The sequence below is a fragment of the Staurois parvus genome, unplaced genomic scaffold (assembly GCF_062004578.1).
Source record: "Staurois parvus isolate SC_StPar_1 unplaced genomic scaffold, SC_StPar_1.0 ptg000173l, whole genome shotgun sequence".
Classification (NCBI taxonomy): domain Eukaryota; kingdom Metazoa; phylum Chordata; class Amphibia; order Anura; family Ranidae; genus Staurois; species Staurois parvus.
Genome location: NW_028317969.1, coordinates 4,150,022 through 4,173,784, shown reverse-complemented (window position 1 = coordinate 4,173,784; position 23,763 = coordinate 4,150,022). Strand labels below are relative to the sequence as shown.

The following is a 23,763-nucleotide window of genomic DNA, read 5'->3' as shown; positions in this document are numbered from 1 at the left end:
ATGTATTATACCTGTAGATCATATCCCCCCTTATGTATTATACATGGAGATCATATCCCCCCTTATGTATTATACATGGTGATCATATCCCCCCCTTATGTATTATACATGGAGATCATATCCCCCCTTATGTTATATACATGGAGATCATATCCCCCTTATGTATTATACACGGTGATCATATCCCCCTTATGTATTATACATGGAGATCATATCCCCCCTTATGTATTATACATGTAGATCATACCCCCCCTTATGTTTTATACATGGTGATCAAAACCCCGGTTATGTATTATACATGGAGATCATTTCCCCCCTTATGTATTATACATGGTGATCATATCCCCCCTTATGTATTATACATGGAGATCATATCCCCCCTTATGTATTATACATGGAGATCATATCCCCCCCTTATGTATTATACATGGTGATCATATCCCCCCCTTATGTATTATACATGGTGATCATATCCCCCCATATGTATTATACATGTAGATCATATCCCCCCTTATGTATTAAACATGGTGATCATACCCCCCCTCTTATGTATTATACATGGAGATCATATCCCCCCTTATGTATTATACATGGTGATCATATTCCCCCCTTATGTATTATACATGGAGATCATATCCCCCCTTATGTATTATACATGGAGATCATATCCCCCCTTATGTATTATACATGGTGATCATATCCCCCCCTTATGTTTTATACATGGAGATCATATCCCTCTTATGTATTATACATGGAGATCATATCCCCCCTTATGTATTATACATGTAGATCATATCCCCCCTTATGTTTTATACATGGTGATCATAACCCCCCTTATGTATTATACATGTAGATCATATCCCCCCTTATGTTTTATACATGGTGATCAAAACCCCGGTTATGTATTATACATGGAGATCATATCCCCCCTTATGTATTATACATGGAGATCATATCCCCCTTATGTATTATACATGGAGATCATATCCCCCATATGTATTATACATGGTGATCATACCCCCCCTTATGTATTATACATGGAGATCATATCCCCCCTTATGTATTATACATGGTGATCATACCCCCCCTCTTATGTATTATACATGGAGATCATATCCCCCCTTATGTATTATACATGGTGATCATATCCCCCTTATGTATTATACATGGAGATCATATCCCCCCCTTATGTATTATACATGGAGATCATATCCCCCCTTATGTATTATACATGGAGATCATATCCCCCCTTATGTATTATACATGGAGATCATATCCCCCCTTATGTATTATACATGGAGATCATATCCCCCCTTATGCATTATACATGGAGATCATATCCCCCCTTATGCATTATACATGGAGATCATATCCCCCCTTATGTATTATACATGGAGATCATATCCCCCCTTATGTATTATACATGGTGATCATATCCCCCCTTATGTATTATACATGGAGATCATATCCCCCCTTATGTGTTATACATGGAGATCATATCCCCCTTATGTATTATACATGGTGATCATATCCCCCCTTATGTATTATACATGGAGATCATATCCCCCCTTAATCTCCTCTTCTCAAGAGAGAATAAATTCAGTTCCTCTAATCTTTCCTCATAGCTGATCTCCTCCATGCCTCTTATCAGTTTGGTTGCCCTTCTCTGTACTTTCTCCAGTTCCCCAATGTTCTTTTTGTGAATTGGTGCCCAAAACTGAACTTCATATTATTATTATTATTATTATACAGGATTTATATAGCGCTAACAGTTTGCACAGCTCTTTACAATATAAGGGTGACAGTACAATTACAATACATTTCAGTACAGAAGGAATGTGAGGGCCCTGCTCGTGGAGCTTACAATCTAAAGGAAGGATCCAGACCAGGTGTTACTAATGATTTGTACCGGGGTAATATGATATCTCTCTCTGGAGTCTATACCTCTTTTAATACAAGAGAGGATTTTGCTCGCTTTAGAAACCTCAGCTTGGCATTGCATGCCATTATTAAGCTTGTGATCTACCAGAACCCCCAGATCCTTCTCCACCATTGATTCCCCCAGTTGTACCCCCCCTAGTATGTATGATGCATGCATATTCTTAGCCACCAAGTGCAGAACCTTACATTTATCAACATTAAACCTCATTTGCCACATAGTTGCCCAATTACACAGAGCATTGAGGTCGGCTTGTAAATTGGAGACATCCTGTAAGGACGTTATTCCACGGCACAGCTTGGTGTCATCTGCAAAGACTGAAATGGTATTGATAATCGCAGACCCTATATCATTTATAAATATATTAAAAAGTAAGGGTCCCAACACTGAACCTTGGGGTACACCACTGACAACCCTAGACCATTCAGATTACTTTATCTTTGACAGTCAACACCTGGTACCTTTTGTTTATTCAATAAAACAGATATTCTCAACCAGGATTCCTCCAGAGGTTGCTAGGGGGTTCCTTTGGCTGTGGCTAATTCACATCCTATTTGATGGTGCCTGCATACTGCCAGCGGCATACCAATGATCTTTTTATCTGTCTGTAAGGGGGGCATTCTTCCCACTGACCATCAATGCAAGGGACATTCTTTCCATTGACCACCAATGTAAGGAGCATTCTTCCCACTGATCACCAATATAAGGAGCATTTTTCCCACTGACCACCAATGTAAGGAACATTCTTGCCACTGATCTCCAATGTAAGGAACATTCTTGCCACTGGCCACCAATGTAAGGAACATTCTTCCCACTGATCACCAATGTAAGGAGCATTTTTCCCACTGACCATCAATGTAAGGAGCATTCTTCCCACTGATCACTAATGTAAGGAGCATTCTTCAAATTAACCATCAATTTAAGTAGCATTCTTCCCACTGATCTCCAATGTAAGGGACATTCTTCCCACTGATCGCCAATGTAAGGGCCATTCTTCCCACTGATCACCAATGTAAGGAACATTCTTCCCACTGATCGCCAATGTAAGGAACATTCTTCTCACTGACCACCAATGTAAGGAACATTCTTCCCACTGACCGCCAATGTAAGGAACATTCTTCCCACTGATCACCAATGTAAGGAACATTCTTCTCACTGACCAGCAATGTAAGGGGCATTCTTCCCATTGATCACCAATGTAAGGAGCATTCATCCCACTGATCACCAATGTAAGGAACATTCTTCCCACTGATCACCAATGTAAGGAGCATTCTTCCCACTGACCAACAATGTAAGAGGCATTCTTTCCAGTAACTATCAATGTAAGTTTTCCCAATGACCAGCGGTGATTACAACAGACACCTAAAATTATTCCTATATTCATCTAGGGTATGGGGTCTCCAAACGTTCTAAACAAATGGCCAATTTACTGTCCTTCAAACTTTAGGGAGGATGGACTGTGGCAATCGGGAGTAGAAATTGGCAGCAGGTCGGTGTCATATGTTTTAAGATTTCCTCAGACTTACATAGAAAATATATTTGTTTTAGAAGAAGACATCAGCTACGTTGAGTGAACATTTCTCAAACAAATGCTATTGGAAATGTTTACACATGCTGTCCTCTTATACAATGAAACATAGATACTATTGTTGTATATTGGGTGAATGCAAATTAGTCGATTGGGCAACGTATACATTTTTAGCTGCTCCCATTGTAACAGAGGAAGACATGTCAAACTTGGGGCCAAACTATATCAATAAGGGTCAACAATAGCTTGACATTTTTGACATATGGCATGTATGATACAACAATGCCATCTAGTCTTTGCGTTGGGAAATGTTTTTACTCATAGAAAATATGGAAGGAAAAGTAGATAGAAAGGGCCACATCCACATGGGAATGGTTAAACTTTCTAAATAAAAGGTCAGCAGCATATGCTGGAAATGAAGGCTAAGCAGGAATTAAGGGCTGTGCCAGGGGGCTCCAAAACCACAAGATGACCAAAGAAGGAACTTCACTTGGGGATGATGCTAAAGCTACTCAATGAGAGAGACCAATTTCTGTAATCACTTGAATAGCTGGGAGCCTTGATTGCCTACAGAGATGGTGAAGCTGCTATAACCTGATCTAATTCACTTTTTTAGCTGCTTCCACTGTAACAGCGGAAGACATATCAAACATTGGGGCAAAACTATATCAATAAGGGTCAACAATAGCTTGACATTTTGACATATTTGACCTATGGCATGTATGATACAACAATGCCATCTAGTCTTTGAGTTTGGAAATGTTTTTTGCTCATAGAAAATATGGTATAAGAAGTAGATAGAAAGGGCCACACCCAGGGGCATATTTACCACAAGGCAAACAAGGCACTTGCCTAGGGCGGCATTTTTCAGGGGGCCAGCACCTCCCCCCAAAAGAAGAAATGAAAGAAGGGACACGTGCTCCATGGGAACCAAGTGGGCGGCTTAATGGTGTATGTAGAGCCTGACTCTGATTCCCAAGGATGTCCGGAGATGAAGATTAGTGTCATTCTTGGTGTCCGTGGGGGCAAAAAAAATTTGTGTTGCCTAGGGCAGCACAAAACCTAAATACACCAATGGCCACACCCACATGGGAATGGTTAAACTTTCAAAATAAAAGGCCAACAGCATAAGCTGGAATTAAGGGCTCCACAACAACAAGTAAGGACTGTGCCAGGGGCCTCCAACACCACAAGATGACCAAAGAAGGAACTTCACCTGGGGATGATGATAAAGCTACCCAATTAGAGAGACCAATGTCTGAAAACATTTGAATAGCCGGGAGCCCTGATTGCCTACGGAGATTGTGAAGCCGCTATAACCTGAGCTAATTCACTTTTAACATATTCCTATTGTACATAGACCACTGTTCATGCTCAAGTGTAGGTAGGGTGTGCATGTGTGCTGCATGTACTGTATATCTGCAACACTTTGTGTGCTGTATATTGTCTTCCTACAATTGTAGGCAGTTTGTATGTATATAATTTTTGTTTACCAAATCACATTAATACACTACAGGGGTTTATGCTTCCTTGCTTTTACCACAAAGTGACCTTAAAAGCAAACCAAAGCAAACCACATGATTCGCTGACATTCAGGGCTCTAAAGGGCTCCTGGGATTTGTAGTATCAGCAGATGCTAGCGATCATCATTAGTAGTCTCTGCCCTCACCCCTTGGAAATTGAGGAGGAAGAGAGGGTATAGAGGTCATGTTACCACTACTAAAAAAAAAAGCTAAACAAAATAATATTTACATGCTTTTTAAATTTAATAAAGTGATTTGTTGATGTTTGTTTGATGAAGTCATGCTAATTGTTCATTGTTTTTAAAAAACACAAAGAAGTCTATTGATAAAAAAAAAAGTCGCATAGTGATTTGTCCAGTGAATTATGTGAGGATTGGGCAAAAAAAGAATGCTATTTAGGATATTTTCTCTTCTGAACAAATACTTTATTCACTCTGTATTTTGCTATCAGGAGAATTTTTCAGACACCACACCCCCTATTATTATTCTTAGTATTATAATACAGGATTTATATAGCGCCAACTGTTTGCTCAGCGCTTTATAATATAATGGGAGACGATACAGCAACAATACTGCTCCTTGGAGCTTGTTAACCATAGCCTATTGGGTTTTAAAGGTTTTCAGCGGTTACTTATTTGCAGTCCTATACAGTAATTGTATATTTATTTATTACTTTCCGCATATATATATATATATATATATATATATACAGTGAGGAACAGAAGTATTTGAACACCCTGCGATTTTGCAAGTTCTCCCACTTAGAAATCATGGAGGGGTCTGAAATTCACATTGTAGGTGCATTCTCACTCTGAGAGACAGAATTTTTTTAAAAAAATTCAGGAAATCACATTGTATGATTTGTAAAGAATGTATTTGTCTTGCACTGCTGAACATAAGTATTTGAACACCTAAGAAGATCAGTGTTAATATTTGATACAGAAGCCTTTGTTTGCAATTACAGAGGTCAAATGTTTCCTGTAGTTCTTGACCAGGTTTGCACACATTGCAACAGGGATTTTGGCCCACTCACTGTATATTTACGTCAGCCCCTAACCCTTAAGGGGCAAACAGTCTAAGATCCCTAACTCGCAATCATACATATCCATACTAGGGCTACATTAGACAGGATCCAATTAACCTACCAGCATACAGTATGTTTGATTTTTAACCCATTGATGCCGATGTAACACAAATATGCAGAACTGGGCTTTTTTCCATGGGGCTGCATATTTGAGTACCTGTCTTTCTGCTGGGAGCGCGCCACATGGCACACTCCCAGCACAAAGACCGCAGTGTAACTGAGAGCACCAGGTCCCGTTCTAACGGATCGGGACCCAATTCTGGGTCACATGATCGCTGTGATAGCCTCTGATTGGGTATCACAGTGATCAGTCATAGTGCAGCCTCTTTGTTTTTTTTTTCTCTCTAAAAATGGAGAAGAGAGATACAATGTATCTCTCTAACTCCTGGCATAGAGGGAAAAAATGTTTGCAAATAAATAAATAATTAAATAAATATTTAAAAAAATAAAGAAAAAATACCTAGATCAAGGTTTGATCTAGTTCAGTGCCAGGGTAAGTGTTTAGGTCAAGATCAGGGTCAAAGGTCAAGGTCACGATTAAAAAAAATTGGTGTGTGTTATTGTCAGTGTGTTTTAGGTAAAAAAAAAAAGACAAAAACAAAATGCACAGTATTGTTTCTGGGCTGTACTCCGGGTACAAACAACAAATAACATACACATATATGGTATCGCTGCGATCGTCAAGAGCTGGAGAATTTATTTTGGATTGTTCTTTGGTGGTAGGTTATGGTAGTACAAGAAACACACAGCTAAATAAAAAAAAATTTTTTTTTTTACTATTTTGGGCCAGTTTTCCTTTGATAATAAAAAAAATCAGGAGATATCCATTACCATTTACTACGAAATGAAAGCCAAATTTGTCCTGAAAAAAACCAAAGTATAATTCACCTGGATGTACAAAGTAGTTGTGATGATATGTACAGTTTTATTAACACGTGTCAACGTTGCAGAATTGTGCTTAGGCAGTAAGATTTGTTTTACCCTTAGGCAGTAAGGGGTTAAGGACTGTGAATCAATACTGAAAGATATTTTAGTGTTTGGAATCTATAAGTGTCTATGAAACACCTTGAAGGCCCCATTAAGTTATGGTTAGCGACTTGTTTCTACTCGAACAAATGAACAAATATTATTATGTTATTTGCAGTAGTAAATTACTGCATACCATTCATTACATTTTTTTTTAGCATTCTCTAGAATTGTTAAACTCTTGTTACAAAGATGTATGTATTCCTTATTCTCCTCAGCTCCAACTAGTGGCCATAGTGCAGTATTTTACTACCGCAAAAATGATAGGAACGTCCGTTTAGAAGGGAAAAAAGCCTAAACAACATTCGTATTTGCCTAGTTTGCACAGAACACATGTACATGCAGATTCAGACAGCTATGCACGTTTTTTTTATAAATACACTTTACATTCTCCTTGGAAACTGACACTTCCAGAAGTGTCAGAAAGTCGATCAAGGTGTCCTACCGCCCTATTGGTTTCTCCGCTGACCTTTGAGGAGCCATTGAGAGTGGCAGGTGACTCGGTTTATCAACGCTACCAGAAGTGTCAACTTTCATGTGGATTTCACATGAAGGTTTCTTATGAACAGGGTGGTGTTCTGTCATCTAAGGCTTATGGAAAGGTGAGTCTTATTTTACAGGTTTTTTCCGTTTGTAGGGTTTTTTTTTACTTTGTGTGTATGTTCCTCTAAAGAAAAAACCTTTCGCTGCTCTCCTAGCTTTTTTTTATTAGTGTACACTGTTTGCCGTACATGTGCAGTGCAGTGTACACCCCCAGCTCAATCCTGGTATCTATAAACTGGGTTCTGGGGCAACTGGGGTAACTACTGGGTGCATGCGCAGGGCTTACATCATCACTACATGCCTGTCAGGAATGGACTCAGCACTGGTGGTGGGACTCACCTGCCGTGTAGGCTGCAGTACCAGAGCTGACCAGCGGGTGCTCTCAGCAGCCAGAAGCTCACTTCTGCAATCAGCCAAACCTGGGAATGATTGCAGAAAGGTGTATTTAAGGCATGACCAGGCCTGTGATCTGGGCCTTGGTGTATGTTTTCCCATGAGCCTCTGTACCTGGTATCTTGTGTTCCTGCTTCGTTGCTGACCCGGCTTGATCCTGACCTCTGCTGACTGTCTCCTGTTGAACCCCTGGCTTGCCTGACCATCCTTCTGCCTGATCCCCTGTACCGCGCTGCCCGTGAGTTACTGAACCCGGCTTGTGACCTTGACCATTCTCTGCCTGCTCCTTTGGTACCTTGCTGCCTGCACGTTGCTGACTTGGCCCGTCTGACCACGCTAACTACTCTGCCATCCATCCATCCTGCACGGATCCAGCCGTACCTGCACATACCTCTGGCGGATCCCTCTACCACTAGCAGGTGTACTCAGGGGCCGCGACCTGGTTCCTGTCTGCTCCAAGTCCATCCCCACCATTAGGGGCCCTGGTGAATAAGCAGACTGGGACTTAGACTCCGCGCCCTGGGGAATCCTGTCCTGGGGACCACTAGAGGTACCACCAAACGGTCATTACAGAACCCTACGGCCGGCCTGACCGTTCCACCTCTCCAGCCCTGACTACGCCTGTATTCCTGCACCTCCTAAGATTAGTGGAAGGTTGGTTTGTTCACTGTGCGTTTATATATATATATCTGGGTGGCTAATAATAAACTGTATTATTATACTATACCTGAAACCTGCGTTTCCCTGTGTCAGTCCACACCTTTCTGGTCACTCCTAGATTCCTGACAATGCCTGATGGCTAATGACAGCAATGGGAACCCAGAAGAAAAGTGGAAGAAGATGGTGGCAGCAGATGGAAAGTGCTGAATTGATCAGTTCTGGAGGAAAGCAAACAGCCAAGTGAGTTTGCATAATGTGCAAGTATCGGAGCAGGTGGAGTTAAAGGAGGCGGCAACAGTGGAGTACAATAAAAATGAAAATGTAGTTTTTTGGTATGTGCCTGGGCAAAGTGATGACTATGGTTCCAGTGGTGTATTTAGGTTTTGTGCTGCTCTAGGCAACACAAAAATCATCAGCCCCCACAGACACCAATCAACACCACCCCCCCTTCCTCCTCCCATGGAGAGAGCCTGACATTGACCAACAACACCCCTGCCCCCCACCTGGGAGAGCCTTCCACTACCCCCCCAGCAATAAAGAGTAAGACACTCACAGCTCTGGACATCCCCAGGAACGAGAGTCGGGCTCTACATACACCATCAAGCAGCCTGCAGCCTCTCTCGGATCCCACCTGGTTCCTATGGCATGCATGTCCCTTCTTTCATCCCTTCTTCTGGGGGGGAGGTGCTGCCCCCCTGAAAAATGCCACCCTAGGCAAGTGCCTTGTGGTAAATACACCCCTGTATGGTTCCCAGCTACCTTCTAGGCTCTGAGGAAGAGGTTCTGCCTCAAAACGCATCAGACATTTGGAGGCCTATAGTTCCCCAACAGCCACCATCTAGGGAGATTGGACCATGCTGTCTTTTTTGTGATGTGCCTTTGATTTTATTCTTTTGTGAGTATACTACTTATTATTCAATAAATCTCATTTTTAGATGGTAATGCACTAGGCCCATGCGCCCTCTGTTTGTTTCTTTGCACACAGCTTAATGGTGTATGCAGAGCCCGACTCTTGGTCCCAAGGATGTCCGGAACTGAGAAGGTGAGTTTCTTTCTCTCTCGCCGGGAAGGGGGCGGTTGTAATTTAGTGGAAGGCTCTCTTGGGCGGGGAGCAGGGGTGTTGTTGGTCAATGTCAGGCTCTCTCCAGGGGGCTGGAAGGGGGGTGGTGTTGGTCGTTGTCAGGCTCTCCCCCTGGGGGAAGGGAGGTCGTCCGTTTTTTTTTTTTTTGCCTAGGGCAGCACAAAACCAAATTACACCACTGGTCACAACTACTTCTTCTGCTGGGATTCAGAAAGCTAGGCAACACCTCCGGGTTTGCTAATTTTGAAAATTGCAAAAACTTCACAGGTTTGCTGTTGGAAATAAGAAACAACCCATTATGCAGAGCCCCTGGTCAGCTGAGTCACAAGAGCTAATAATCTGAAAAGACAGATAACCCAGTAGCCCTTTATTAAAAGGGTGGGCTCACAGTAGCCATATTGTTCGGGAAAATGAAGCACAACTAAAGGCAATCTAGCCTTTTAGATTTGGCCAGGGTTTCAAACTACTGTCAGGTTTTTACTGCTGTCATAGTGACGGTAGAAAAAATACCAAATGGTCTATTGGTTTTTTTTTTAACAAATAGGTGCAGGAACTCCCCCTCTTCTGAGTCACTTCTTGTTACCGCCCCCCTACACACCTCCGAGCACCTTCAGTTCACTTGGTTCAACCCCTACCCACCTTCCAGTACCATTCCTTTTAAAGAATACAGAGCCAAGTATCTTTTTGTGGTGCTAAAAAATGTGTATTTGGTAATGATAACAAGAAAAGTAGAAAAATAGATCCCCCACAGTTAGCAGCATTAGACCCCCCCCCCAGCAACAATAGATTCCTCCAGCAAAATGGACCCCCAAAACAAAATACCATCCTAGCAACAATAAACCCCAGCAGCTACAACAGAACTCCAAGCAGCCAGCATCAATAGAACACTGCAGCAGCCAGAAAAATATAGACCTCTCCCTCAACAGGAGATCTCTTCCAGCAACAATTGACCCCCATCAACAATAGAAACCCCACCAGCAACAAAAGACCTCCCCAGCAACAATAGACCACCACACAAAAATGGATCCTTTGCTCCTTTATTCTCTCATGGGCATTCAACCCACATTGAAGAAATATATACTTGAAATATATTTTTAAAATATTCTTCCCAAATATATTGACATATATTTTAAATACTACAATTTTGGCCGTATTCAATATACTTCAAAATATATTTCTACAGAATATATGAAAAATATTTTTAAAAATACATTTTCAAATATACTGTTTGTCTTTAAAGATACATTTAATCTACATTTTTGGAATACATTTACAAAATGTAAAAATATATATTAAAATTACTTTTTATATGTTAAAAAAAATCTGAAGCATATATTTAAAAAATATATAATTTAAAAAATATTTTCATATATTTTGTAATATAAAAAAATGCATTTCAACATGCAGTATGTATATATATATATATATATATATATATATATATATATATATAATTATTATACAGTATTTATAAAGCGCCAATAGTTTGCTCAGCGCTGTACATTACAAAGGGGGACAGAACATGTGACAGAACAATACCAATACAATGCAAAACATATATATGTGTGTATGTGCATTGAAATATATTTTTGAAATATATTGAATACGACCAAAATTGTAGTATTTCAAATATATGTCAATATATTTGGGAAGAATATTTTAAAAATATTTTTAAAACATATTTCAAATATATTTTTCTTCTATGTGGGAATGGAGACTACAAGTGGCTGTTTTAACTCATATTATGCAAGCATGGTCCGTTGTTGTCACCTTCAGGACACCTGCCCCGAGAAATGCCTTGCAGCTATCGATGGAGTGCATGCAGACAGAAAGTGGCTGCAAAGAGTCTGCAGGAATGTAACAGTACTGTTGTTTCCATCTTTATATACACAGTTGGCTAAGTACCTTTTATCAGGCATTACTGAAGAGCAAGGATGAACCTGGAGGGAAGCTACCAATGCTTCTCTAATCAGCTTTGGCTGGAGATATTGTCAATGATATTGTCAAATGGCCATATTAATTCAATTTCCAAGATTTTAGGGGTTGGGTTAAATATATTTCACAGTGTCAATCCAAAACTTGTTTAGTTTTAAATACGGTAATAAAGGGTTAAAAATTACTCTCCAGAGATTTCCCTTCACTTCCTGTCCTGAAGACACAGACATAAATGAGAGGAAATCTCTCCAAAGTGATCAGAATTCATGTCCTAAAAAATTGTCTATGAAAAACTTCCCTGACTCTATGCAAAACTAAAACAAAAAATAAATATTTGCACTGAATACCAAAAAGTAAGAACCACAGAATGAGTGACATATTTTTACACATGTGCTTATTTCTGGAGCACTTTGAAGGCTCATATGTTCATGTTTGATTAAAAAATTATATGAAACATTTAAAAACAAATGCAGGGTAAAGCCATGGATGTGCCCCTTGTAGTTCCCCTTTTGGATCACAAGATGGTGCCGGTGTTAATAGAATAGAATAGGCAATTGGCAAATGTCCGGTTTGATTTATAGGTAGCACACATTCCATAGAAGTCATAGAGGTCCTCATGTGCAAGATTGCAGTGATGAGAATGGTCATTTAGAATTAATGCCAGCCCTGTCCTTGCCATGGTAGGACTATATATAAATAGTGGGACAGAATTCTGCCTCTATTGGTCATGGGAAGCTTTGTCAGTACCAAGAAAGCAGAGATGTAATCTTTGAGGACCCATATTCTGGAGCTCCCCCTTGTGAGGGGAAGAGATGGGCAATCAAGGAGAGGTTCAGGATTAAGGAATTACTCACATGCCTTGGTTATGAGATGTGGCACTCTGGCAATCCCCTAAATGTATAGCTAGACCTTGAACTGGCTCTCATCTCAATTTCCTCTGACTGTTTACAACCATGGTTGTGCTGTCGCCAGGGACCAGGCTGAATGAAGCGTCCATATATGAAATTCATTGATTATAAAGCATTGAAATTGTTCTCTGCGTCCAGAATCTTCTTCCGCCTAACTTCTATTGGGAACACCTCCTGGAAACTTATGAGCGAGTGGGCTGCTGTGGGACTCACTACTGTAAGGCCTATAGTTGGAATGTAAAATATGGCTATGGCCAGGTTACATGTTTCTAAAGGGATGACCTCATGTGAAGGGGTGAGCCAAAGCATAAGCCAAAGTCCCTGGGTATCCCAAGGATAAATAGGCCCAGAGGGTCTCAATTTGCTTAAGGGACTTGCTCCCATGCCCAGGCATGAATGGGTTGAGGAGTACACATAGTAACCATGCATCCCAACAGGAGGCAAATAATGATTACACAACACATTTTAACTAAAACTGAACCAAAACATGCGTCCTTCCTCTGCTCTCTGTTTAGATACATACTGATAATATCTGGTCTCCTCTTTGGAGTTCCCCGCTGAGGTCTGCTGGTCCTCCTGCCAGAATGAAGGAGATGAAGATTCCTTCCCCATCTTCTCCTCCAACAATGTTAAAGCCCAGCCCCGTGGAGCCTTTGTGCAATATAACTTTTCGAGGTTCCCTGTAAAAACAAATACATATAACTTTTTCTGTTTACCTTATATTTATGCAACATTCATTTCCACACATTTACATAATACTGAAAATTACATAGAGCTTTACACAGTGTATACTGACCTCCTGACATCAGGCCTAGATCAAGAAAAAAAAAAAACTACAGTCTATTACATAGCTCCAAACTGGGCCTGATTTAGAGGGATTGTCCCTCATTTGGAACAAAGTCCCTCTGTCCCTCCTTCCTCATCTTTGTCCCTCATTTTCAACAAAGTCACACTGTCCCTCTTTCCTCCTATCTTGTCCCTCATTTCGTTCTGATCAATATAGTTGTATATAAAATGCACTATTTATCTGTCAAAAAAGTATTTTACAGTTCTAAACCTTTCATCCAATTTCTAAATTGCTTCACTTGGATATTTCCAAAGCCAATATAAAGGAATAGTAGTGGGCAAAAAACGAATTCTGGGTTTATCACATTTTTTGTGTGTAATTCTCCTTTAAGGTGGGGGGGGGGCATGGCAGGGGGTGTGTCTCATGCCTATATACTTTTTCTAATAGGTGTCTTTCGTTCCCATCTCAGAAAGTTGGCAAGTATGGTCTAATACCCTGTTATAGTAAAATACAGTCCTACAAACAGAAGATCATATTTCATTGGTTTTACCAGAAGCACAGAGTTTAGGCCAGTGTTTTTCAACCAAGGGACACTTGGGTTCACTCAGGGTGCTGTGTGTACTAAACCCGGTCTACCCTGGATCAGAGATGGATAAAAGAACTCTGTGAAGGGGGAACTCTGTGTTGATGGGACACTCTGATGTAATGGGTAGACTGTAATGTGATGGGGGACCCTGTCATGGGAGGGAGGTTTGATATGAAGTGGGGGGCTCTCATGTATAGGTGGGACTTTGACATGAATAGGCCTCTGAAGTGATGGAGCGACCTCTGATACGATGAGAGTTTCCCTCAAAACGAGTCAGTCTCTATTATATACACGGCTCAAAAAAGTTAAAGGAACACTTTGAAAACACATCAGATCTCAATCGGGAAAATATGCTGTATATCTATAATGATATGGACTGGATAATGTGTTAGGAGCGTAAGGATGCCCCATTGTTTAAAAATGATCAACCTACAGACGACTGAATTCAAAGACACCCAGAAAAATCAAAGTGAAAAATGATGTTGCAGGTGAGTCCAACTCAAAATGGTCCTCAGTAGTTTGCATGGCCACCATGTGCTTATATGCATGCCTGATAACATTGGGGCATGCTCCTAATGAGACAACTGATGGTGTCCTGGGGTATTCCTCCCAGATCTGGACCAGGACATCACTGAATTCCTGGACAGTCTGAGGTGTGACCTAATGGTGTAGGATGGACTGAAACATGACATCCCAGAGGTGTTCTATTGGATTTAGGTCAGGTGAGCTTGGAGGCCATTCAATGGTGTCAATTCCTTCATCCTCCAGGAACTGCCTGCATACTCTCCCCACATGAGGCCGGGCATTGTCGTGCACCAGGAAGAACCCAGGACCCACTGCACCAGTGTAGGGTCTGACAATGGGTCCAAGGATTTCATCCCGATACCTAATGGCAGTCAGGGTGCCATTGTCTAGCCTGTAGAGGTCTGTGTGTCCCTCCATGGATATGCCTCCCCAGACCATCACTGACCCACCAGCAAAACAGTCATGTTGAACGATGCTACAGGCAGCAGAATGTTCTCCACGGCTTCTCCAGACCCTTTCATGTCTGTCACATGTGCTCAGGGTGAACCTGCTCTCATCTGTGAAAAGCACAGGGTGCCAGTGATGGACCTGCAATTCTGGTGTTCAATGGCAAATGCCAATCGAGCTCTATGGTGCTGAGCAGTGAGCACAGGGCCCACTAGAGGACGTCGGGCCCTCAGGCCACCCTCATGAAGTCTGTTTCTGATTGTTTGGTCAGAGACATTCACACCAGTGGCCTGCTGGAGGTCATTTTGTAGGGCTCTGGCAGTGTTCATCCTGTTCCTCCTTGCACAAAGGAGCAGATACCGGTCCTGCTGATGGGTTAAGGAACTTCTATGGCCCTGTCCAGCTCTCTTAAGGGGACACTTTTACCCCCTTCCTGTCCAGGACAATTTTCAGCTTTCAGCACTATCACACTTTGAATGACAATTGTGCGGTCATGCAACACTGTACTCATATGAATTTTTTACCATTTTTTTGAGACAGATAAAACTTTATTTTGGTGGTATTTATTCACCGCTGGGATTTTATTTTTTCTTAAACAAACCAAAAACCACAGAAAATTTTGAAAAAAAAAAACTTTTTTCTTAGTTTTTGTAAATATGTGATTTTTCTCCTTCACTGATGTTGAGGCTGCAGTGATGGGCACTGATAGGCTGCACTGATGGACACTGATAGGTGGCACTGATGGGCAATGAAAGGCAGCACTGATACATGACACTGATACATGACACTGATAGGCGGCACTGATGGGCAGCACTGACTGGCACTGATAGGCGGCACTGACTGGCACTGTTAGGCGGCACTGACTGGTACTGATAGGCAACGCTGACTGGCACTGATAGGTGGCACTGATTGGCAGCACTGATAGATGGCACTGATTGGCATTGATAGGTGGCACTGACTGGCACTGATGGGTGACATTGAAAGGCAGGTAAGATGGTAAGCAGGTGATATGTGGCATTGATGTGCACTGGTATGCACTGATATGTGGCATTGATGTGGCACTGATGGGCACTGGCACATGGCACTGATGAGCACTGACAGGTGGCACTTTTGGGGCCACACTGATCATCAGGGCACACTGATCATTAGTGCCCTGATGATCAGTGTACATGTCCCCTCTGCGGAAAGCCGATTACCGGCTCTGCTCTCCTCTCGAGCTGTCAGCGTGACAGCTCCGCCCCTGTATGTGCAGCTTTTGTTGGGGTGTTGTTGTTTTTTTTCTTTTTTTCTGAGAATTTACACTGAATGTGTTTAGAAAAGAGAGATGAATAAAAAAAAGCAGAAAAGAAAGAGGTTGAGAGAAGGAGGAAGAAGAAAGAGAGGACTCAGAGATCTAGTAAAACTAAAACGACTTGGTCCGCTCTGGAATAAATGCACAATTAGAGCGGTAATAAACCCATAAACAAACATTTAACATATCGCAGCTTACTTAAAGGAGAAGTACAATATTTTGGGTGTGGATCACAGGAGGGCAGTTCATTCTGCACCCCTGTGACCTGCTGCCTGCTGACGTCCAGGCTCTGAATAGATTCTGACCATATGTTTGGGATCCATCATGAAGCCTGGACTGGCACCTGGTTCAGCCTCTCAGGGATCCACCGAGAAGCCTGAACCAGCCCCTCCAACCCCCCCCCCCCACAGCCCAGCACTCCAATGGGTGCTAGAGGCAGAGCAGAGAGCCGGCGACTGACAGTCATAGATCTCTGCCCAGAGCAGAGGGGAGACCTGAGCAATCAGAGATGTTTGATCACTCAGTTCTCACAGCAGAGCCGGCGTTGGACAGATGCAGCCTCACAGTCTATACTCTTTTAGAGCGATATTAAACCCCAATGCAAACATTTACTATATTGCAGTATACCAATTCTTAGATGTGATGGCTGAATTCGTTTTCTTTTTTAGACTTTTTTGTTATTGTCACCTGGTGATCTGGCCGGTAAGCCTGTTGCTTTTCAAGAGAACAAGCTCTCCTGCATATGCAGCAGTTAAAGTGTTGATACTAGGGATGCACCGATACCATTTTTTTGATTGGCGAGTCTCAGTACCAATACTTTTTGGTGTGATTTGCGTCAATGCAAAATGTATGGGGCAAATGCACCACAAAGAATAGCATGCAATTTGAACAGGAATGCGATTGCTGTCCCAATCGCATACAGTTTCCCCACTGCTCCTGTGTGATCCCAGGCTTGTCATAGTCCGAGTTCACACAGGAGAGGTGTGGGAAACCTTCCTGCACTGATCCCATGCTGATCGGGGAGTGGGAGAGAAGGACGTGTGGGGTTGTATACCTTGGTGTCGGCTATCAGACAGATGCTCCGGATTCTCAGCTGTAGGAGAGGAGAGAAAGCCACAGGGATTTGAGATCCCCACAGCTTTGTATCCTCTCCTTGCAGGGATGACAGTACAGGCTAAGCAACTTTTGATTGGTCAGCACTGTCACGGTGCTGACCAATCAGAAGCCATCCAACCCATACTGTCATCCCTGCAAGGAGGCAGTGCTGACCAATTAAAAGTTGTTTAGCCTGTACTGTCATCCCTGCAAGGAGAGGAAAGAAAGCCATGGGAATTTCAAAGAGGAGAGAAATCCATGCGGCTTACCCCACATGGAAGAAAAATATATTTTAAAAATATTCTTCCCAAATATATTGCCATATATTTTTCAATAATAAAATTTTGGCCATATTCAATATATTTCAAAATATTTTTCAATAAATAAATATATATATACACACTGCATGTTGAAATGCATTTTTATTACAAAATATATGAAAAATATTTTGAAATATACATTTCAAATACACTGTATGTCTTTAAAAATACAAATCTACATTTTTGGAACATATTTACAAATATATGTACAGATATATGTTAAAATTACTTTTTTATATGTAAAAAAAATCTGCAGAATATATTTAAAAAAAATATATTTTTAAAAATATATATTTTTTAAATATATTCTATCCCCCCCCCCCCCCCAGATTGACCATGCTCCTGTCTGCTGTGCCCCCTGTGCTCCTTCATCCAAAGTAGGGGCACTCTAATACAGGAGGTGTGTTACTGGCCAGATCACCAGGTGAAAGCAGTGGGAAAAGGCCTAAAAAAAGAAAACTAATGCAGCCACCACATCTAATGAATGGTAAGTTGCATTAAACATTTTGATTTTTTGGTTTTGGGTTTCCTAGATTGTAAGCTCCGAGGAGCAGGGCCCTGTATTGTTGCTGTATTGTCTCCCGTTATATTGTAAAGAGCTGAGCAAACTGTTATATAAATCCTGTATTATTATAATAATAATAACTAGAAAAGCTACAATTTCTATGTAAATTGTGTGAAGTGTTCTTGCCTCCACCAGTAGTCTACAACTGGAGTGGGCGGAGTAACTGGGTGGAGTAACTGTTGTGTGGTTGGAGTGGCTGGAGTAACTGTTGTGTGGTTGGAGTGGCTGGAGTAACTGTTGTGTGGTTGGAGTGGCTGGAGTAACTGTTGTGTGGTTGGAGTGGCTGGAGTAACTGTTGTGTGGTTGGAGTGGGCGGAGTAACTGTTGTGTGGTTGGAGTGGCTGGAGTAACTGTTGTGTGGTTGGAGTGGATGGAGTAACTGTTGTGTGGTTGGAGTAACTTTTGTGTGGTTGGAGTGGCTGGAGTAACTGTTGTGTGGTTGGAGTGGGCGGAGTAACTGTTGTGTGGTTGGAGTGGCTGGAGTAACTGTTGTGTGGTTGGAGTGGGCGGAGTAACTGTTGTGTGGTTGGAGTGGCTGGAGTAACTGTTGTGTGGTTGGAGTAACTTTTGTGTGGTTGGAGTGGCTGGAGTAACTGTTGTGTGGTTGGAGTGGGCGGAGTAACTGTTGTGTGGTTGGAGTGGATGGAGTAACTGTTGTGTGGTTGGAGTAACTTTTGTGTGGTTGGAGTGGCTGGAGTAACTGTTGTGTGGTTGGAGTGGGCGGAGTAACTGTTGTGTGGTTGGAGTGGCTGGAGTAACTGTTGTGTGGTTGGAGTGGCTGGAGTAACTTTTGTGTGGTTGGAGTGGCTGGAGTAACTGTTGTGTGGTTGGAGTGGCTGGAGTAACTGTTGTGTGGTTGGAGTGGCTGGAGTAACTGTTGTGTGGTTGGAGTGGGCGGAGTAACTGTTGTGTGGTTGGAGTGGGCGGAGTAACTGTTGTGTGGTTGGAGTGGGCGGAGTAACTGTTGTGTGGTTGGAGTGGCTGGAGTAACTGTTGTGTGGTTGGAGTGGCTGGAGTAACTGTTGTGTGGTTGGAGTGGCTGGAGTAACTGTTGTGTGGTTGGAGTGGCTGGAGTAACTGTTGTGTGGTTGGAGTGGGCGGAGTAACTGTTGTGTGGTTGGAGTGGGCGGAGTAACTGTTGTGTGGTTGGAGTGGCTGGAGTAACTGTTGTGTGGTTGGAGTGGCTGGAGTAACTGTTGTGTGGTTGGAGTGGCTGGAGTAACTGTTGTGTGGTTGGAGTGGCTGGAGTAACTGTTGTGTGGTTGGAGTGGCTGGAGTAACTGTTGCGTGGTTGGAGTGGGTGGAGTAACTGTTGCGTGGTTGGAGTGGCTGGAGTAACTGTTGTGTGGTTGGAGTGGGCGGAGTAACTGTTGTGTGGTTGGAGTGGGCGGAGTAACTGTTGTGTGGTTGGAGTGGCTGGAGTAACTGTTGTGTGGTTGGAGTGGATGGAGTAACTGTTGTGTGGTTGGAGTAACTTTTGTGTGGGTGGAGTGGCTGGAGTAACTGTTGTGTGGTTGGAGTGGGCTGAGTAACTGTTGTGTGGTTGGAGTGGCTGGAGTAACTGTTGTGTGGTTGGAGTGGCTGGAGTAACTTTTGTGTGGTTGGAGTGGCTGGAGTAACTGTTGTGTGGTTGGAGTGGCTGGAGTAACTGTTGTGTGGTTGGAGTGGCTGGAGTAACTGTTGTGTGGTTGGAGTGGGCGGAGTAACTGTTGTGTGGTTGGAGTGGGCGGAGTAACTGTTGTGTGGTTGGAGTGGGCGGAGTAACTGTTGTGTGGTTGGAGTGGCTGGAGTAACTGTTGTGTGGTTGGAGTGGCTGGAGTAACTGTTGTGTGGTTGGAGTGGCTGGAGTAACTGTTGTGTGGTTGGAGTGGCTGGAGTAACTGTTGTGTGATTGGAGTGGGCGGAGTAACTGTTGTGTGGTTGGAGTGGGCGGAGTAACTGTTGTGTGGTTGGAGTGGCTGGAGTAACTGTTGTGTGGTTGGAGTGGCTGGAGTAACTGTTGTGTGGTTGGAGTGGCTGGAGTAACTGTTGTGTGGTTGGAGTGGCTGGAGTAACTGTTGTGTGGTTGGAGTGGCTGGAGTAACTGTTGTGTGGTTGGAGTGGGCGGAGTAACTGTTGTGTGGTTGGAGTGGCTGGAGTAACTGTGAAAAGGTTGGACTGGGCAGAGTAACTTTATGGAGTGGGCAGAGTAACTGTGTGGAGTATTTGGAGTAAAGATAGTAAACATTACACTAACCAATTGATTGATCAAATTTAAAAAGTGCACATGGCAAGATGATAGAGTGAGAAATGTATTTCAACTTTTCATTATTTATATATCACATTTAATTGCAATGTTGTTGCCCAAAGTGCTTCACAGTTACATTAAAACATACATTTATAAAAACATTAGCAGCATTATCAAGCCTAGCAGATGATTTTTCAGCTCACACTCTAGCTTTTGTCACTCTGCTGCCTGCTCACACACCTGGGTTCCTATGGCAACTCACTCTACAGCAAGGGCAGAGAAGAGCGGTTAAAAACAAACTGCTCCAACTTGCTCACTTCACTGGCGGTTGCCATCTTCAAACAGTTATAGTTTAAAAATTATAAATCCTACACTGAAGAGCTTTATATTGTGAGAATCACAAGACCCCAGACCTACATTTTGATGCATAGTATGTCTCTGAAATATTAAAAATGAAGGCACAGTCGCAGTTTAGAAATTGCCCTTCAAAATTGAGGTGGCTAGAGTGGAGTTTCAATGAATGTCAATGGGCGGCGTGAATTGCAAACAAATTGTCATATTGTGAAAACTATCAGGACTATGGCTTAGCCATGGACGTTTCTAGTGGCAGCAGGGATAGTTGAACGTTTTGATATAAGGGTGGGCTTGAAAATGAGGGAGTGATGGCAGTTTAGAAATCACGTCCTGATTTTTCAGCTCACACTCTAGCTTTTGTCAACTCCCACTCTAGTTTTGAACATTCCGCCATTCATTCCTATGGGACCAATTTCACCACAAAAACGCCAATATTTCCTGAACCATTTGGCGAAACGTTCCACAAAGTAATAGCACACCAATCGGGAACAATCCGCACGTTTCGGTATATTACTGTCTATGTAGTGTAAAAACTGTGGGAGGAGTTAGGGTGGTAAATTTGGCTATAATAATAAGAATATATATGTGAGATAACAGGAAGTGGTCTGCCATGCAAGAACACTTAATAATACCAATTCTATAAAACAGAAATACTATGCAAGTGTATTTTGATATTTGGCCACTAGATGGAGACAGAGTACGTGTAATATATTCTATCATCCTTTTCCAGTCAGCTAATGCCATCACATTATGTGCTGTGTTGTGTTTATTCACTGCGGTGTTTGCTGTGTGCTGAATACGTCATATCTGCATTTGAGCGCCTTTGAGAATGTTACAGGCTGAAAACCTGCAAAAGTAACACAGTTTTCTCTGCAAGACATTATAGACAGAAGAAGCAAAAAAAATAAAAATATGAAACAAAAAAAAAAAATAAATCAAAAAGAATGCCAGGGACCTTAGATTGATTCCTTGAGGGTTAGGGACTGATGTGAACGTACAATATATATATATATATAAAGTGCTGGGTAAATTGACGGCGCTACACAAGTACCTGTAATAAATAAAATAAATAAATACCTATCAATGTTGCATTTTCTTCCAAATGTTGTATTGTGTTGCTTTTTTTAATTATTTATTTCAGGTACTTATATAGCGCCGTCAATTTATGCAGCACTTTACATATATATTGTACATTCACATCAGTCCCTAACCCTCAAGGGGCGTACAATCTAAGGTCCCTAACTCACATTCATACATACACATACTAGGGACAATTTAGACAGGAGCCAATTAACCTACCATCTATCTTTGGAGTGTGGGAGGAAACCGGAGTACCCGGAGGAAACCCACGCAGGCAAAAAGAGAACATGCAAACTCCAGGTAGGTGGTGCCATGGTTGGGATTCAAACCGACGACCCTAGTACTGCCAGGTGGTTCTATTCTTTCAAGAAATTACTAATTACTTTTGAAATCTCAAAATTATAATGTATGTGGAACCGGGGTCCCTGGACCCCGACCTTTGTACTACACGTGTTATTTTTTTTTTAAAGTGGACATATGTTACCTTTCCATTGGAATTCTGATTCTGGCATCTCCATATTGGAGGTCTGTACCTTGTTATTTAAATAGCAAAGTCAGGTGATTAAATATCTACTGTATCTGCATTAAAACATGACTTGTATTAGGTCTCTTTCACATGGACGTTCTGATCGGGTCTACCTGCTCATTTTTCAGGTGGACCCCATCGGAAACACTATTCTCCTCTATGGAGCGGTGGTGTAAATGAAAATGTGTCCATTTACACCCACCAACATCCAATCCACCAAGAAGAGATGGATGGGGATCATTCCCCTTCTGTCCATTGGATTGGATGGCAGTCAGATGGAAATTGACAGGAGGTGTGTTTCCATCCAACTGCCCATAGAGGACAGTGGGCTGTGTCTGTCTCTGCAGCAGTGGAGTGGACACAGACCTGTCAACCACTTGCTCAGTGGAGAGATCCCCCTGCTGAGCAAATGGATCTGCTGATGGGTCCACCCTGTGTGAAAGGGGTCATAGGCTAGTTTTACACTCATTATTTATTTCAGGTACTTATATAGCACTGTCAATTTACACAGCACTTTACATACATGTATTGTACATTCACATCGGTCCCTAACCCTCAAGGGGCGTACAATCTAAGGTCCCTAACTCACATTCATACATACACATACTAGGGCCAATTTACACAGGAGCAAATTAACCTACCAATTTGTCTTTGGCGTGTAGGAGGAAACTGGAATACCCGTAGGAAACCCACACAGGCACAGGGAGAACATGCAAACTCCAGGCAGGTGGTGCTGTGGTTGGGATTTGAACCAGTGACCCTACTACTGCCAGGTGGAAGTTCTAATCATTAATCCACTGTGCTGCCCAGCCACAACATTATGACCACTGACAGGTTAAGTGAAGAACAGTGATTATCTCATTGCAATGGCACCTGAAGTTGGGTGGAATATATTAGGCAGCAAGTGAACATGTTGTCCCTGAAGTTGATGTGTTGAAAGCAGAAAAAATGGGCAAACGTAAGGATTTGAGCAACTTTGACTGGGATCAAAATGTGGGTCAGAGCAACTCCAAATCTACAGCTCCTGTGGGATGTTGGTCCTGATGCAGTGGTCAGGACCAACCAAAAGTGGTCCAGGGGAAGAAACCACCAAACTGGCGACAGGGTCATGGGGAACAAAGGTTGTCCTGTGTGGTCCAATCAAATAGAAAAGCTGCTGTAGCTCAAACTGTTGAAAAAGTTAATGCTGGCACTGATAGAAAGTTGTTCACAGTGCATCATAGTTGGCTGTGTATAGGACTGCATTGCCACAGACTGGTCAGGGTGCCCATGCTGACCCGTGTCCACAGCAACAAGTGCCTACAATGGGCACATGAGCATCAGAACTGGACCACAGAGCA

The 23,763-nt window shown here is 42.4% G+C and overlaps 1 protein-coding gene across 9 annotated transcripts in view; it reads right to left on the bottom strand.

Annotated features, from left to right (window-relative positions):
- DLG2 (discs large MAGUK scaffold protein 2) overlaps positions 1 to 23,763 on the bottom strand; it is a 2,035,798-nt gene that overhangs the window by 614,364 nt on the left and 1,397,671 nt on the right. For all 9 annotated transcript variants that reach the window (XM_089676759.1, XM_089676760.1, XM_089676764.1 and 6 more), the window contains one exon: positions 13,144 to 13,300. In XM_089676759.1, the coding sequence (XP_089532885.1) occupies positions 13,144 to 13,300 (157 nt within the window). The remainder of the gene's footprint in view (positions 1 to 13,143; positions 13,301 to 23,763) is intronic.